We start from the raw sequence: 17134 nt of genomic DNA, 5'->3' as shown, positions 1-17134 counted from the left end.
AACCAATACAGAGCACATAATACTAATAGATTTCATACAAATTCAAAATCGTTCAGACTTGCAATAGCTAGTTTTTATAGTCAACAACACTCCATTCTCAGAAGCATCTTCCCAATTACCATCCCATGATAACCCATTTATTAGATAAATAATATTTGTATGGTCTCGTCATTGCATGGATAACCATAGAAAAGGGACCACAGCTACCACTTGAGAGGTATGCCTTTTTCTTTGCAGCATTGAATTGCATCATCAAGCATTTCCTCAAGTCCATACTTGAACACAAATCCAAGGTCTATAAGCTTCTTAGACGAATAATCTGGTAGCTTGATAACTTGACTTTGCTTGGACGAGCTACAGGAAGAGGTTATAATCAAATGTACTAATTCATTCCAAAGAGATCAAACAAAAATCATTTACTCAAAAAATTAAACAGTCAAGTGTGTAAATTAGTAACATGATCAAGAAGTGGAATAGAAACTCACTCTGGTGTTTTTTGTTGAAATTCTGGGTATTTAGTAGAAGCGATTTGAGATACCATTTCAGCTGTTACATAACATGATGAACATATATACCTTCCCTTTGGATTGGGATGTTCAAGAAGAAATATATGTGCTTTAGCCAAGTCATCCACATGCACCATAGCAGCTGGAAGTGCGAAACCAACTGGATGTGTGCCTACATAAATTTCTAACTATTTAGAATCTTATACAAGAACAAAGAAATCAAGTATAAAAGGTGCCCAAGTTGCATGGTTACCATAAGTACGTACAAGAGGTGATGATAAGATAAGTTATCCTATCTTATATCTTTTTCTGTTCTTAATGTATATTGAACTAAGAGAATATGATAATTTATTTTATTGAGTTATCCTACCTCATTCTGATGCTACAAATTCTTATTAAGATCGGTTAGGAATAAATTATATGAAAAGTAGCAATATAGTTTTAACTCACGATCATGAGTGATTAATTATAACTAACTGTCAATTATGAATTGAGTGGGTAAGAAATAAAAGCAGCAACATACCAAATGCCAAACACAATGAAGCAAGGACTGAGGAAGGAGGCTTAGGAGTAATGAAGGGTCCAAGAACCATAGTGGGAATCACAGACACAACATCTAATCCATTTTGTTCTCCAAATTCAAGCATTGCTTTTTCTGTTAATATCTTAGAAACAGCATAGAACCAAGTTAGTATCTTTGAAGATCTAAGATAATCTACGTCGCTCCAAAAGCTTTCATCCTTCACTCCATCTTCTTTGTCTTTGAAAGACACAGCAGCGGCACTCGAAGTGTAAACAACTCGCTTCACGGTCTTTGAATTGAGACACGCCTTTAAAATGCCACGTGCACCATCAATGGACCTTTTTGTCACTACTTCCTCAGGTTCTTTTATTTGATGCCCAACCTCACAAGCAACGTGGAAAACTCCAGTGCACCCTTCAATTGCAGCATTAAAACTTTCTGGATCGCTTAGATTTGCGTTGAAAACTTGTAGCCTTTCGGATGCTCCAGGTAAGTTGTAAAGAAAGCTAGTGTCTTCACCATATTCTATAATTTATTTTAACAATAAACATTATTATTTTGGTTCATTGAGTATTCGATGTACGTTCTACCTCGTCCAGGGAGGCAACAAAAATATACTTTAAGAAATGACAAATAGGGAAACTTTCAATTCACTCTTCTAATGTTACAAAGTTAGTTTTTCAAATATTTGGGTTACCTAATTAATTCTTCGAGGTTTAAAACTGTTACCACATTCGTTTTCTAAGGTTTTATAAGGATTAATTTTAATTTATCATCAATTTATTTTTTTTACCACTTTAATCAATTTTAAGGACTACGAAAGTGATATTTTAAATTTTTTAGAAACTAATTTGGTAATAATTTTAATCTTTAAAAGGATAATTAATTAGATGTTTAAAGGAAAAACTTTTCTGTAGCTTCTTAAAATTTTAGTTTTTGCCAGAATGTCCATGAGTTGTATATAGTGCCTCACGAGCTATGTAATATTTGACTTTAGAGTTGCACTAAAACTGGAAGGTTAAAAGAACTGAAAGCTCCTAAACTACGCTTTGAAGATGTAAGTATATTGCTGATTCTATAATATAATTTACGTTGGCACTCTTGCATAAATCGAGTTGCAAAGCATAAAAATTTGATTTAACTTTCATTTATACCGATCTTTTCATTGCTATATATTGGTTGCTTGAATCAAATTTTCTCCTTCCTACTTGTCTTCAACCATTCTGTTAATAAAATTTAATTTCACATCAAAAGAAAATTCTAACTTTGAGACATGATTTCAAAAAACAATTGCAATGATGATATATTATTACAAGCATCCGAAATAGTGACATCTGAATAATTTATATTAAAAAACTATCGTGTGCTTTCTTTCCAAAGTTTGTCTCTCTTCACCTTAATCTCTCTCTCAGGCTCATTCTCTTTCTCTCTCCCTGTATTCATATAAGTTTCTCTTTCTCTAAAGAATGAACAATTGAATACCTCTGCAACCTTGAGGAGGAACACAAATTGTGACCAACCACAGGGCAAAACATATAGGAATTTTAATTGGAGAAGTGAACAATATAGCTCTTTAAAAAAGAAAGAAGTGTAAATAATTACCAGGATCTTGTCTCACAGTTAAATTAACATAATAATCATTTTGAAGGAGCCTCTTAATGATCCATGAAGCAATGAACCCAGCACCTCCTGTCACACACACTCTTCCTTTCAATTTCCTTTCTTCCATTTTCTCTCTTACTCTCTAACGGTTGTTTCCTCTCTTCGCCTTTATCAAGCTGTGAGCATTACATCTCCACCCTTCAAATTGTTTTTAATATATCTTGTGGCTATTATTGTAAATGCTTTTCAATTATTATGATCCACCTTTTACTTTTCTGCCTTAATTAATACTAATTATTGAATCACACTTTCATTGGCTTTTTTACTTTTACAAAATTGTTTTAGTTATATTTTAAAAACTAACAATAATAAGTTTTTTTTATTATGTTTTGATAATTTTAATAGAATAAAAATATTTTTAATTAAAATTTAATCATTTTAAATGTTTAACTCGGTCCTTATCAATAATATTAACAAAATCTTCTGATCAGAAAAGGTGGGCACTAAGGCTACGAAACTAGGTTGAGTTTATTTGGGGATGTCATTAATTTATTAATTTTGAATTATATCTACTGATTTAATAATAATAAAAAATACATATGGTTGAGGTTGGTTTCGATAACCTGCTAAATGATTTGGTTTTTGAAGTTCTTCAATAATTTTCTACTATTCTTTTTTGAATAATAATAATAATAATAATAATAATAATGAATGTAAAACACTGTTTCAAAATTTATTCAATTAAATTTATCTAAAATTTAGAATATATATTGCTTAAGAAATACAATATTTTTGTTAATATAAAAAAGATATTTAACAACAAATTTTAATATCAGTTAATTTTTGCATAAATTTTTGAATAGTAAAGATATAAATAAAAAAATAGTAAAAATTGAATAAATGATATAAATTTTTTATAATAATTAAAAATAAATTTAACTTTAAATTTGTAAAATTTTATTATGTATTTTTATCTTAATATAAAATTATTTATTAATTTTAGTTATAAAATAAATTTTATTTTTGAATAATTAAATACAAATGAAAAAAAACTGTAGAAATTTTCATGGCTACATTTGTGGTAATATTTGAATGTGGGATGCACTCAAATTAAAATATTTCAACCTTTTATTTCATGTAATCCAAATGAAGAAAATATACATAGTTGATATATTTCATTGTTTGCAATTTTATTTCCTTGCTATTTCAAGGAAGCAAACGGAGCGTAAGATTAGTTTGTGTCTAATTTATGCCAAGTCAAATTCATTTATTAAATAGATTATATTAAAGTTTCACTAAAAGTTTATTCGACTTTAGGCCTAAGATCCTTTTAAGGAATCTTACCAGGTTGGCTTATTTAAATATATTTTATTATATTATTTTATTACTATATAAAAATATATTTTGAAAATATAAAAATTAAATATTTTTAAAAATATAATCATGTTATTTTACAAAAGAAAAATAAAAATCAATTATAAAAAAGTTAATAACTATTATTTAAGCTAAGATAACATGATTATCGAAATTTTTTTTCCGCCTTTAGTATATTATTAGAGTTAATGCATTAAGAGTAAAATAGAATTGATCTTCATCCTCTTTCTTAAAATACATTTTTCTTCTTTTTTAAATTTAAGATAAAATATGACTAAATTATTAAAACTTTAGAATACATAAAACATATTAGTTTATACATACTTACGAATTATTGTTATTCTTGTACATCAATAATAATTAACTTGTTAGATTTGTTATACTTATTTATTATTTGTTTGGTATTATATCATTTGAGTTAAAAATAATAATCTAATCAAGAGTATATATATAAATAAATAAATTATTATTATTATTATGTTAAAAAAACATGTACATTAATTAGAATAAATCATATTATTTTCTTTTAGAGAAGTTTTAATCATACTTATTTTTTTTTAATGAGACAAAAACTCAAATAAAAACAAAAGGTTACCTAATTATTCTAAAAAAAAATTCTCCTTATTGTTCTCTCTCAAGATGGAGAACAAGCTGAGAGTGAAGATATTCAAAAACTAACTCATGTTAAGGAACTGTGATTACATTCCTAAAAACTAACAATTTTAATGGAATGGACAAGTACTTTGATCTTTCCTAAGAATTGATTACAATTATAGTTTATAAGATATTATATTTTATTAAAAGAATAGCTAATTTAAAATACATTTCAACTAAAACAAATACTCTTTAATTTGGGATCTCTAATCAGCTTAAGATTAAAAAAAAAAAATTCATAATTCAAAATAGATGACTGAGCAAGATCTTAGTTTTTTTCTTAACGAAACTAACACATAATTTAGTCCGTTCATTCTTGACTAATCCTTCACATGATGCCCTTTAAACTTCATGAACTGAATGATTCACATTAAGTTTGAATCTATGAAAAGGAGGATAGGTTCAGGCAACAACTCTTGCTTGTAAGTCCTATAAAGAAGAGAAGAAGATAAAACAATCATAGATTATATTTCTAGTGTGACAATTTAGCTTACAAATAAAATCCTTTAAATCTAGAGATTTTTTTTATTAAAAATTAAATCATTCCTATTTAACCATAACAATCATATAGCAACTTCAAATTGAATATTCAAGTAATTAATACCATCTAAACAATTACTTTTAAGATCGAAAGATAGCCACTTAGTTAAACTCAGATTAAAAAATAGAATCTAATGATTTTCAATAATAAAAATATGCCAAATATCATATAGAAAATCACAATTTTGACTATACAACATAAATTGAACTTTGAAAAATCCTTCTTTAACCTTCCCATTTGTTAAGAGTTTTCTACTAACAACTTTCTACAAAAACAATTTGATTCTTGGATGACCTTGCTACTTCCTAATCAAACTAAATAATTTAGTTTCATCACAATCAAAATTAGTTTTCTATAAAAGAAAAAGTAGAACATTACAAAAAATTCATTAGAGAAGGGAAACCAACTAATCACATCAGGATCAACATTAGCTTAAGAAATAATCAAACTGCTAATAACCTATTTACTTTAAATTGTAGTGTACGGGAATATTTTTTTCCCAATCACAATCATTATTTGATATAAAACAAGCTATTAGGAAACTCAACAAAAATTCTGGAACATTGTGATTGAAGTCTACTAATATTTTAATGCTAGGAATCCAGAACTCATCCTAGAAACTGGTTTTAAAGCCATTGCCTATAATCTAAAACAACTTTCTTTAAACTAGCCAGAACTTTATACATACCTTTCTGCCTAGCAAAGCAAAAAATCTAAGTGAGAAATAATGGAATAATTCTCTATATTGGATTTATATTTAGCTAACAAAACCTTAACTTAAAGATTATTACGACTATTTATTTATCGCCAATCTAATTTTCTCATATATGCTAGGTTTGTTGGATGAATATCTCTGAAATCTAGATTCCTAAGATTTGTGTTTACAAATTCTGTTCCAAGTTATAAACCCTACACATCTTGTCACACACACTCTTCCTTTCATATTCCTTTCTTCCATTTTCTCACGCCTTCTCTCTTACTCTCTAATGGTGATGGTTGCTTCCTCTCTTTGCCTTTATCGAACTGTGAGTAATACATTTCTACCTTTTAATATGTTAATATATCTTGGTGTCTATTATTGTAAACGCCTTCCAACCCACCTTTTATTTGTGGCTTTTTTTTACAGAAATAAAATTAAAAAAATTAGCATATTACTTAAATTCCCTAAATAGAATATGCTTATAAAAATATCATGTTTTGTATTTAATAAAAGTCAATTTTAGTTGACTTTCTTATTATATATAAATCGATTTTAACCAACTTTCGTTGTTGCTCCTGTACATGTTACCATTTATCAGTAAATTTGAATATAATCCCCTTAATGTAAGAAAAGTGTGAAAAAGTTGATTCTAATCGAGTTTAGTATAGGAAAAAAAAGTCTATTATAGACTATTGAACAGGAAATATTATCACTTTATATTTTACTTTTCAACTTTTATACTCAGACGCATAGAACCCTAAGAAGAGCCAAGCACCGAACACAGCCTCATTCTTTTTAATTAGAAAATAAAAAACGTTTTAACAACATGTGCATGATCCATTATTGATCACGAAAATGAATGAATCAGCGTAGCACACAGTGGTACGTAATTTAAACATCATACGCTATGGCTGTTATGGCATCATCTACGAGACTTTGGGCTCAGTTTCCTATAAAAGTTATAAAATGATATTTAATTAATTTATAGATTTTGATTATACTTTTAAAAATAACGATTTGACAGCGTTTAGAGGAATTTACTAACGATGGCAGCAAGTCACTGATAATACAAGAAGTGCTACCAATAAAAGAATAGACACGTAGCACAATAGGGGAGCTGTCACTCTCCCCGTTTTGCTATAAACAATTTGGCATCTCTTGAAGGGTTGTGGAGACATGAGAATGAGACAGTGATGTGGGATGCCATCAAGCAACGCAGATCCGGGTCAGGGGTATTTCAAAACACATCAAATCTCATGTCACATTTTATCAGATTAATTAATATAAAATAGTAGATTTCGTCCCTAAAAGCAGTATATAAAATGTCGAAAAGAGAACAAAACCACCACTTAAGTAGGGACAAGGACAACATGAGAAAGTTACTTTTCAACTAGAAACAAAGTCACATGGTTGAATATCATGTCCATGAAATCAGAAAAATCAATTTTTCATGAAGCACTATAACATTCACAAACAAGAACTTGGTGTTGATTCTCGCGATCTTCGTGTGCTTTTGCTGCCACAGACAATGAGACAATGGCGAAGTATGAGTACAACATTAGCAAACACTTCTTCAGCAGCCTCTAATACCTCATCCCGAGTGACATTTTAATGCACAGTATCAGGCCTAAACCTCAAGTAGTTAAGGCGAGGGTTTAAATGACTATTAACTTTATATTATTGTTATAAATAATATTTAATGAGTAATAACTTTTAATTAATAAATAATAATTTTTTAATTAAAATACTGTACTTCAAAATAAATTTAAACAATTTAAAATATATGAAGATATTTTTATTTTTTTTAGTGTTAAAAAATTAAAGTCATTGGTATAATTTTTTTAAAAAAATCTAAATTTTAAAAAAAAATGATAATTTTTTTGGATATTGATGAATTAAATTTATTTTTAGAATTAACTATTTTAAAAAATTATAGGATTAAAAATGATAAATTAATTAACATTCTCAATTAAATGAAAAGAATAAATTTATTTTTAAATATATATATATATATAACATAAAATAATATTAATAATTTTAGTATTAGTTGCTTCAGTTAAAAAAAAGTTTTTTAAGTTAAAAATAATAAAAATTATTTAATATTTAAAATTTTCAACAAAAATTAAACAGATTAGTCATATTATCTATTAAAAAAATATTAAATTAAATTAATTATAACGACATCACCAAAGTATATAGGGATAACGAGGTAAAGATGGTGTATCTTTGGACTATACCCCCTCTTACGTTGCACCTTTGATATTTATGCTACTAACAGGTCCATGGCTCCAAATGCCAACATCATAGGTCAATTACAACTTAGTTGGATAACTTCTCTTGTTTGGTTAGGCTTCACTTTTGTCTAAGGTCTAACAACATCACCAAGGTGAATTAGACGCTTCACTTCAACGATCATTTCGCATAATAAAAAAGTAAGTTTTTTTTTTTTTTTTATATCAGTTTTTCTTTAAAAATAATATATAAATAAGTTTCATATGCTCTTTACATATTAAATGTTAGTTAATTATGTCACGTGACATTTAATAATAACATAATAGAATGATATGTCTTAAAATTTATTTTTTTCAAAATTTATTAATTTGGTTTCTATATAATCTCTTGACTTATAATTTTAAGAGACTAAATTAACTAATTAAATATGACTAAACCTTTATTTTAGTCTCTAAAATAGTTAATGTTAGATATTTTAGTCACTAAAATATTAAAAATATCATATTAGTTACTGACTTCTATCTTCATCGAACATTTTAGTCCTTAAACCAAGATAGGTTAACAAATAATAATAGAAATGTTGGCATGTCACATTAAGTATCATGTTAGATAGTTGATATGGTAAATACGATATCATTTTAAATAAGTGGAAGATTAAACATGACCAAACAGTATATAGCTGAAAATTTTTCCTTTTCTCTCTAACAAATAACCCTAATATTCATCAACCATGTGTGAAAGTGGAACAGATTCCAAGTTCTTCACTTCTTGCTCATAGGGATCTTTTAATTTCATTTTCATCTTCTCTGCATAGCGACTAGTAGCCTCTTGAGCGAGGGTCCAATCATAAAATATTTGACTCTCTTCATTGCTAAGAAGGTCATAAACCTCTCTTAATTTCATGAATTTTTTTCTAAGGCAATTTTGAGAGGAATAGAAGTAATTTCTGGATGATACTCCTTTAATAGTCTTTGATAAGTAACTTTAATTTCTTCCAAATCTGCATATGGTAATACTTCTAAGAATCTACATGTTCATTCATTCAATCCTATCATCACAATAATGTGATTTCCAATATCACAACATTGTATAATACAACCTACGGAGCTGTTGTGGAAGTCATGGAACAAACTATTGTTAAGCTTTTCAAAGCTCATATCAAAGTACATGTGATTCTCCTGTTTGTAAGTAAAATAAACTTTAATCTTAAATTTTTCAGTACAAAAAAAGAAGTTACAATTTGCAATTTGAGTTTTAAGATTTGAAAAAAAAAAACATTAGGGTTCCTTGTTAGAGAGAAAAGGGAAAATTTTTAGTTATGTATTGTTTGACCACGTTTACTCTTCTACATATTTAAAACGACATCGTATCTGTCATATCAGCCTTTTATCATGACATTTAACGTGATATATCAACATTCTATTACTGTTTGTTAATTGTATCTAAATTTAAGGAATAAAATGACCAACGAAAATAGAAGTCAGGGACTAACGTGACAATTTTAATATTTCAAGAACTAAAATATCTAATACTAACTATCTTAGGAACCAAAATGAAAGTTTACTCAATTAAATATTCTTTACGTTATCATTAAATGCTACTTATTATAATGACGCTTAACATGTCAATGTCTAAGTGGCAATAGAGACAATTATTTACAATTGTATACATTGAAAATTAAAATAATTGATGATTGCATGGCGATGAAGACTAAAATAATATTTTCTTTAAATTGTGGACTATTTTGATGAATTCCCAAAACTAAAAGAACTAAAATAAGTAATTAAATGTTTTATGTATTTAAATATTAATGGTAATGATATCACTAGTGTGGACCCTGCTAATTTGGATCCTAATATGGAGTGAGGATGTGGTATTAAGGTTGATCTGTAACCTCTCGATGAGGATTGTGTCACACATCTTGTTGTCTTGCATATGTAATGACGCCAAACTGGACATCTAGATTAATGTCATGATCCCTAAACGAGACTACAAAAGGTTCTTCCACTGCCTGAAAAATTAGACATGAAAACTAGTAATGACATACCCACTGCTAAACAGAGAAGTAGGATGTGTTGTAGGCTTAGATGAGTGAAAGTAAGAACTTTATGTAGATTGAGAATGAATAAATAAAAAATATGGAGGGACATAATACACATTGTCTTGTCTAACTAGCAAAGGGAGTATTATTTTTTAGAGTGTATAATGTCCCTCCACAATTTTCATTCATCTTTTTTCAATTTATACAGAGTTTCTACTTTCACTCATTTGAGCCTACCACACACCCTACTTCCCAATTCAATAGTAGAGTTGCCATTTTTCATGACACCCTCTCTATACAATCTGTTAGTGTTCATACCATGTGCATAAGTCCAATTTTTCATGCAACGAAAGAGTCTTCTATAATCTCATGGGAGAGGATATCATGACATTGATCTAAATGCCCAATTTGACATCATTCTAGATTCAAGACAACAAGATGTGTGATACAAATTAGTAGGGCTATAACAATGATATCATTGTTATAGTTTTCTTTATTTTCATTATGGTTTATGTTATTGCTTTGTAGTTATGAGTTTGGACAACTATGTATTTATTATTTATAAGCATATACATATCATTACCATTAATCTTTTCTTGCATGGTGTATATCCTTTAACAGAGTAAAATAGTATTAAAATAAAATTCTAACTAGCATAATAAGTAATTAATAAATGAACATATTAACTTATTAACAATAATCATACCTAATCTTATTAGATTTTTTAAAATTTTGCATTTTTGAATTGTTAATTAAAATTGCTTGCAATGCGACAAATGCAATATACATGATAAGCATTTGGAGGTTACCACCTAATTTGTAGATTAGAAAGTGCACCTTTGATGTTTTAATGTCTATCAAATATCAAATAAAGACCTACCTTTTCTCTGATGTGAAGATGGATAAATGCCAAAAATCATTTCCATGTTAACAAAGTTTCCCTTTTAACAATCACAAATGTAATTGGAAAGACACAATTATTGTCATCTTGAGTTGTATCAATAAGTAATATTTGTCAGTACTTACCATACAAGAATGTATCATCTATCTATTGTAAAGGTTTAGAAAAGTTGAAATCAATTCGACGTTGTCTGAAGGACCAAAACAACCAATGAAAGACTCTCAATCTGTTATCCACTTGGTGGCTAATCACATACTCATTGGTTTCAATTTCATAAACGAACCCAAAAGCAAGTAATTGCAAGTACTCTAACCATCTTGATAAAAAAAATCCTTACAATGACTTTTTGTTTTACCTTCCATGCTTTCTTATACAAAACTTAACCAAATTGATCACTTATTCTTTCTTGAATTAATGTGATTGGCATTGATGGTTGTTCTTTTACCACATGCAGACAATATATTAATTATGTCAAACGTTGGTACATTAAAATTAGACTACTACCACCCAATATCTTTGTCAATTTAAACTTACCAAGAATACAAGAGCAAATGATGTTTGAATTCAGTTTTTTGTTATCTAAAGATATCATTGGATTAACACATGTATGTGTTTTACCAAATCTTGTGAGTTTTTATTTGTTCAAATTTCTGGACAATGGTGCTCTAACTCTCTAGGGGCATCCAATAATATGGTTTGGACACTTCACATACAACTTTATTAGTTTTGACTCCACCACAAAATTACTTTAATGTATTTACATTGCAAATTATTTAATACTCACTTTAACATCTTCTTTAGACTCAAACACTTGCCCAACATATATTGCATCTCCCTCCCTCCATGTTTGATAAGCATGAAAATCTAAATTTTTCATTTCTTGATTAGAATGTTTCTAAGTAATATAAGTATAGTGTGAACTTGCATTCAAAAAAGGAGTTTCAACCACACTTGCATTACAACCACACAATAGAGTTATTTTCTTTTATTTTTCAATTAAAAAAATTAATATTTCAATCTTTACAAATACCTCCTTTTGTGGATTGTTAGTTGTATTCAACATTGATTAAAATTTCCCTCCAAATTAGTATAAGATAAACTATCTATTGAAATTTTCTATTCATTTTTATTGTCATCAATATCATCATCCTCATATTGCTTTCTATATTACCATTATTAAATTCATTGTTAGATAAACATATACTTTAAGAAATTAAATAGAAATTACAATCAAAGTAACCATAAGTGTATTTGCTCCTAATAGAAGTTGATCATTATCACTAGTATTATCACATACAAATGATAAATTTAAGTCAACACCTTGTGACCGAATAGAAAAACTCTCACCAAAGATAATATCTGTGTATAACTTAATTGTACTTCTCTAATTTTGATGTAAGAAACACTTAACTTGTAATTAATATCTTTGTCATTACATACATCTATAATTATATATTGTCCAACAATTGAGTCTACTAAAAATTGTTAAATCAATCTGAATATAATTTTAATAGTAGACAATTTCAGTTTTGCATCAATCTTTCCTTTCACCATGGTGAAACTTATCTTATGTTCAATCATAATCATTTTTTTTATTTCCTTCAAAGTTAACAACCTTGTTACCTAAATTTTTTTCAACCATTCCAGTATACGATAATCACAAATCTAGTCATCTTACACCAACAAATTTGTCTTAAATCATTTATAATTTATTATATACCATTTATTTCACATCCAAAACATATATATAATATAATTTTAAAAAAAATTACCTAATTCATCTCATCAACAATTACCCTCTAACTATTATAAATACAAATATAATTATTTAATAATTCAAATTTAATTTTGACTTTATATTAAATAATATTACTACAACTTTAAAATGTTTACTTTCAACTTATATTTAATATTATATTTATATTTTATTTGTTAAAAATATTATTTTTTATTAAATTAAATTATAAATATTAATTTTTTATTATAGATTTATAATTTTTAAATTATTTTCATACATTTTACAGTTTATTATTCTTTTTTAATATAATTTTTTAATCACTATAATAATTTAATATTTAAATAGAAACTAAAAAAAATCTAAATTTTTTTAAAAAATTACTAACTTGATACCAACTTTACTCTTTGCATCTTTGGTCAGGAGCCTCCAATATTATAATTATGATATGAACCATTAACACTTTCTAATACTTTAGCAATCCTCTTATGCATTTTTCTCATACTCGTGCTTATTCAACATATCAAAGCTATAATAACGAGGACCGTAGCAATCAGATCATAATCAAGAAGTTTTCTGATACATAGGATTCTCATTAAGAGGCATGTGTAGAGCATACTTACTTCTAATAAGGGATTAGAGGATAACCATTATTAATAAAGCTTTTAGAGAAAATATTTAGAAAGAACACATGATATTGTATGAACAAAAGATTTGTTATTAATTTGTTCTGCCTTCTACAAGCGAACGTTCTTCGTTACATAAAGGATAGAAAACAAACAACATGATTACAAACAGACATTATCGAATAAGATTTCAATATTTTCCTAAAGAAACTTTAAGCAAACAAACAAATTAAGATTACTTTTAGTACATGATAAAGCACACAGTAAAATTTAAAGCTTCTTTTAGTACAATACAAGTCATCCTGAAAGACTTAAAGATGCTTTGTTCATTTGTCCTTTAGTCTTTGAAGATAGGTTCATGACTCGGAGAGAGATTTAGGTTATTATCAGTTCTCTATTTGTCTTAATCCATTATTGAGCATAAGGATCTTGTGAATCTATTACAATGTCAGCTTGTGATAATTCAGCTTCTTCATGTGGAATAATATATCCTTCTCTTTCCCAATTACCAAAGGCAAGACTAGAGGAAGTAAGCGATGACATAACTTGTTGAATTTGATTCCACGTATTATCATCATCTAGATCTGGAGGGTAGATGATATCTACTGGCTTCAGATTTGTACATGTGAAATTTACCTTGGTCATATCTTCTTGAGCTCCATTAATAACATGGAAATGAACTATTAAATCTACTTGATAGAAAGGTAGTCTGTTTTGTTAAGAGATTTCTTTTATACTTTCATAAGTATTCTAAAATTGGACCTAATTTTGAGTATAAATTAATTTGAAAGTTGGATGTTCAAAATATGACCTATGAATTATCACAACTGTCACATTCTTTAGAAATTTTGAAGGTGGTAATTTTACTTCCTTATATATATAAATATAAAGTGCATCCACAATTATTATTCAGAGGATAAAATTAATTCTTATGACAATAGTATCACGCTCTGATAAGCAGTAACAGTTTCAAACTTTGACTGCTGCCATTAGTATCAACCTTTTATTGGCGATATTGTTCTGCAAACACTATGTGGCTACGTCTTCCCCATTTAAAATGTTGTGTACTTGTAGGGATGATACAAGTTGATCAATGATCATCTGTTAATCTTTGAGGTGGTATTAATCTAGTATCGCCTCATTTAGTGTAAGACACCATCTAACGTAATAACAAAAAACACCGGATAAAGAAATAGTTTTTAAATTATTTTAATTTGAGATTTTATTTTTAAAATTGTATTGTTTTGGTAAAAAAACAAAAGTCCAAAATAACACCACTAGCAATTTTTGGTAAAAAAATCATAGGTACTTTTTGAAAAATTTTCATTTTTTACATTTTCTAATTAAAGTATTTTAATATTTTTTTATTTTTTTATTTTACATATAAAAAAAGGCACATTATGATTCAATAGATTATTATTCGGGGTACAATAAACAAGTCAACGGTGTATCGTAATAATTGAAAAACGTTTACAATAATAGGGACAAGATATATTAAAAGAAAATTGAAGGGTGGAGATGTAATGCTCACAGCTTGATAAAGGCGAAGAGAGGAAGCAAGCATTAGAGAGTAAGAGAGAAAATGGAAGAAAGGAAAATGAAAGGAAGAGTGTGTGTGACAGGAGGTGCTGGTCACAATTTGTGTTCCTCCTCAAGGTTGCAGAGGTATTCAATTGTTCATTCTCTAGAGAAAGAGAAACTTATATGAATACAGGGAGAGAGAAAGAGAATGAGCCTGAGAGAGAGATTAAGGTGAAGAGAGACAAGCTTTGAAAAGAAAGCACTAGTATTGTTTTTTAATATAAATTATTAAAACGTCACTATTTCGGATGCTTGTAATAATATATCATCATTGCAATTGTTTTTTGAAATCATGTCTCAACTTTAAAATTTTCTTTTGGTGTAAAATTAAATTTTATTAGTAGAATGGTTGAAGACAAGTAGGAAGAAGAAAATCCGATTCAAGCAACCAATATATAGCAATGAAAAGATCGGTATAAATGAAAGTTAAATCAAAGTTTTAATGCTTTGCATCTCTATTTACGCAAGAGTGCCAACGTAAATTATATTATAGAATCAGCAAATATATTTACATCTTCAAAGTGTAGTTTAGGAGCTGTCAGTACTCATGGACATTCTGGCAAAAACTAAAATTTTAAGAAGCTACAAAAAAGTTTTTCCTTTAAACATCTAATTAATTATCCTTTTAAAGATTTAAATTATTACCAAATTAGTTTCTAAAAAAATTAAAATATCACTTTCTTAGTCCTTAAAATTGATTAAAGTGGTAAAAAAATTAAATTGATGATAAATTAAAATTAATACTTATAAAAAAAAATTGATGATTAAAGTAACAATTTTAAACTTTGAAGAATTAATTAGGTAACCCAAATATTTGAAGAACTAACTTTGTAACATTAAAAGAAACTAGGGCACCTTGTATACTTGATTTCTTTGTTCTTGTATAAGATTCTAAATAGTAAGAAATTTATGTAGGCACATATCCAGTTGGTTTCGCACTTCCAACTGCTATGGTGCATGTGGATGACTTGGCTAAAGCACATATATTTCTTCTTGAACATCCCAATCCAAAGGGAAGGTATACATGTTCATCATGTTATGTAACAGCTGAAATGGTATCTCAAATCGCTTCTACTAAATACCCAGAATTTCAACAAAAAACACCAGAGTGAGTTTCTATTCCACTTCTTGATCATGTTACTAATTTGCACACTTGACTGTTTAATTTTTTGAGTAAATGATTTTTGTTTGATCTCTTTGGAATGAATTAGTACATTTGATTATAACCTCTTCCTGTAGCTCGTCCAAGCAAAGTCAAGTTATTAAGCTACCAGATTATTCGTCTAAGAAGCTTATAGACCTTGGATTTGTGTTCAAGTATGGACTTGAGGAAATGCTTGATGATGCAATTCAATGCTGCAAAGAAAAAGGCATACCTCTCAAGTGGTAGCTGTGGTCCCTTTTCTATGGTTATCCATGCAATGACGAGACCATACAAATATTATTTATCTAATAAATGGGTTATCATGGCATGGCAATTGGGAAGATGCTTCTGAGAATGGAGTGTTGTTGACTATAAAAACTAGCTATTGCAAGTCTGAACGATTTTGAATTTGTATGAAATCTATTAGTATTATGTGCTCTGTATTGGTTGATGCAAATCTACACTCTAGTGTTTTATAATAGGAATTGATAAGTTTGAGTTTCAAAGCCTCATAATGGAGAGGTGACCATGGAACATTCAGGTAATACCTTCCAATTTTTAAGTAATTTAGTTTATTAATTCATTTGGTATAAAATTTCTGCTCAAAAAAGTTACCGAAGACTCTAGTTTTAGGAAAATTAGCAAGTGTCTACGAACGTTAAAAATTAAAGTTCAAATATTTTAAAGGTTGTTTGATCGGTAGTAAAAAATCACTTCAAACATTTATTTTTAGAAACTTTAAAAATTAGTTAATTAATCAAATATTCTATTAAAGATAATCAGTAAATACGATATCATGGTTAAGTTGATTTAAATAATTTTAAAATTTGATTAAAACGTTTAAAATTCAAAGTTAATCATATTTGATTGGATACCTGGTTTGAAAAAATGACTTAATTTTATGCGAAAACCTAGAAGAAGTGTCATATGATATGAAGTGTAATTGCATATGAAGAATAAAGTGACATAAAATT

The 17134-nt window shown here is 27.8% G+C and overlaps 2 protein-coding genes across 2 annotated transcripts; one reads left to right on the top strand and one right to left on the bottom strand.

The window, feature by feature from the left end:
- Positions 1-203: 203 nt before the first annotated feature.
- LOC113866164 (vestitone reductase-like) lies at positions 204-2758 on the bottom strand. Its single transcript, XM_027501048.1, has 4 exons — positions 2632-2758; positions 1030-1554; positions 486-678; positions 204-339 (listed from the first exon to the last, which is right to left on the bottom strand). The coding sequence occupies exons 1-4, from the start codon at positions 2756-2758 to the stop codon at positions 204-206; spliced, it is 981 nt and encodes a 326-aa protein (XP_027356849.1).
- A 13208-nt stretch (positions 2759-15966) lies between these two features.
- On the top strand, positions 15967-16406 carry LOC113866163 (vestitone reductase-like). Its single transcript, XM_027501047.1, has 2 exons — positions 15967-16124; positions 16256-16406. The coding sequence occupies exons 1-2, from the start codon at positions 15967-15969 to the stop codon at positions 16404-16406; spliced, it is 309 nt and encodes a 102-aa protein (XP_027356848.1).
- Positions 16407-17134: the final 728 nt, after the last annotated feature.

The sequence above is a fragment of the Abrus precatorius genome, unplaced genomic scaffold (assembly GCF_003935025.1).
Source record: "Abrus precatorius isolate BTA unplaced genomic scaffold, Abrus_2018 Scaffold4, whole genome shotgun sequence".
NCBI lineage: Eukaryota > Viridiplantae > Streptophyta > Magnoliopsida > Fabales > Fabaceae > Abrus > Abrus precatorius.
This window is presented reverse-complemented; position numbering and strand designations above follow the sequence as displayed.

Coding starts and splice junctions, on each gene's coding strand:
- LOC113866163 (XM_027501047.1), top strand. CDS start 15,967: ATGGTGCATGTGGATGACTTGGCTAAAGCACATATATTTCTTCTTGAA. Junction 16,125..16,255: donor TTTCAACAAAAAACACCAGA/GTGAGTTTCTAT, acceptor CTCTTCCTGTAG/CTCGTCCAAGCAAAGTCAAG.
- LOC113866164 (XM_027501048.1), bottom strand. CDS start 2,758: ATGGAAGAAAGGAAATTGAAAGGAAGAGTGTGTGTGACAGGAGGTGCT. Junction 679..1,029: donor TTCATTGTGTTTGGCATTTG/GTATGTTGCTGC, acceptor AAATTTATGTAG/GCACACATCCAGTTGGTTTC. Junction 340..485: donor TTTCAACAAAAAACACCAGA/GTGAGTTTCTAT, acceptor GTCCAAGCAAAG/TCAAGTTATCAAGCTACCAG.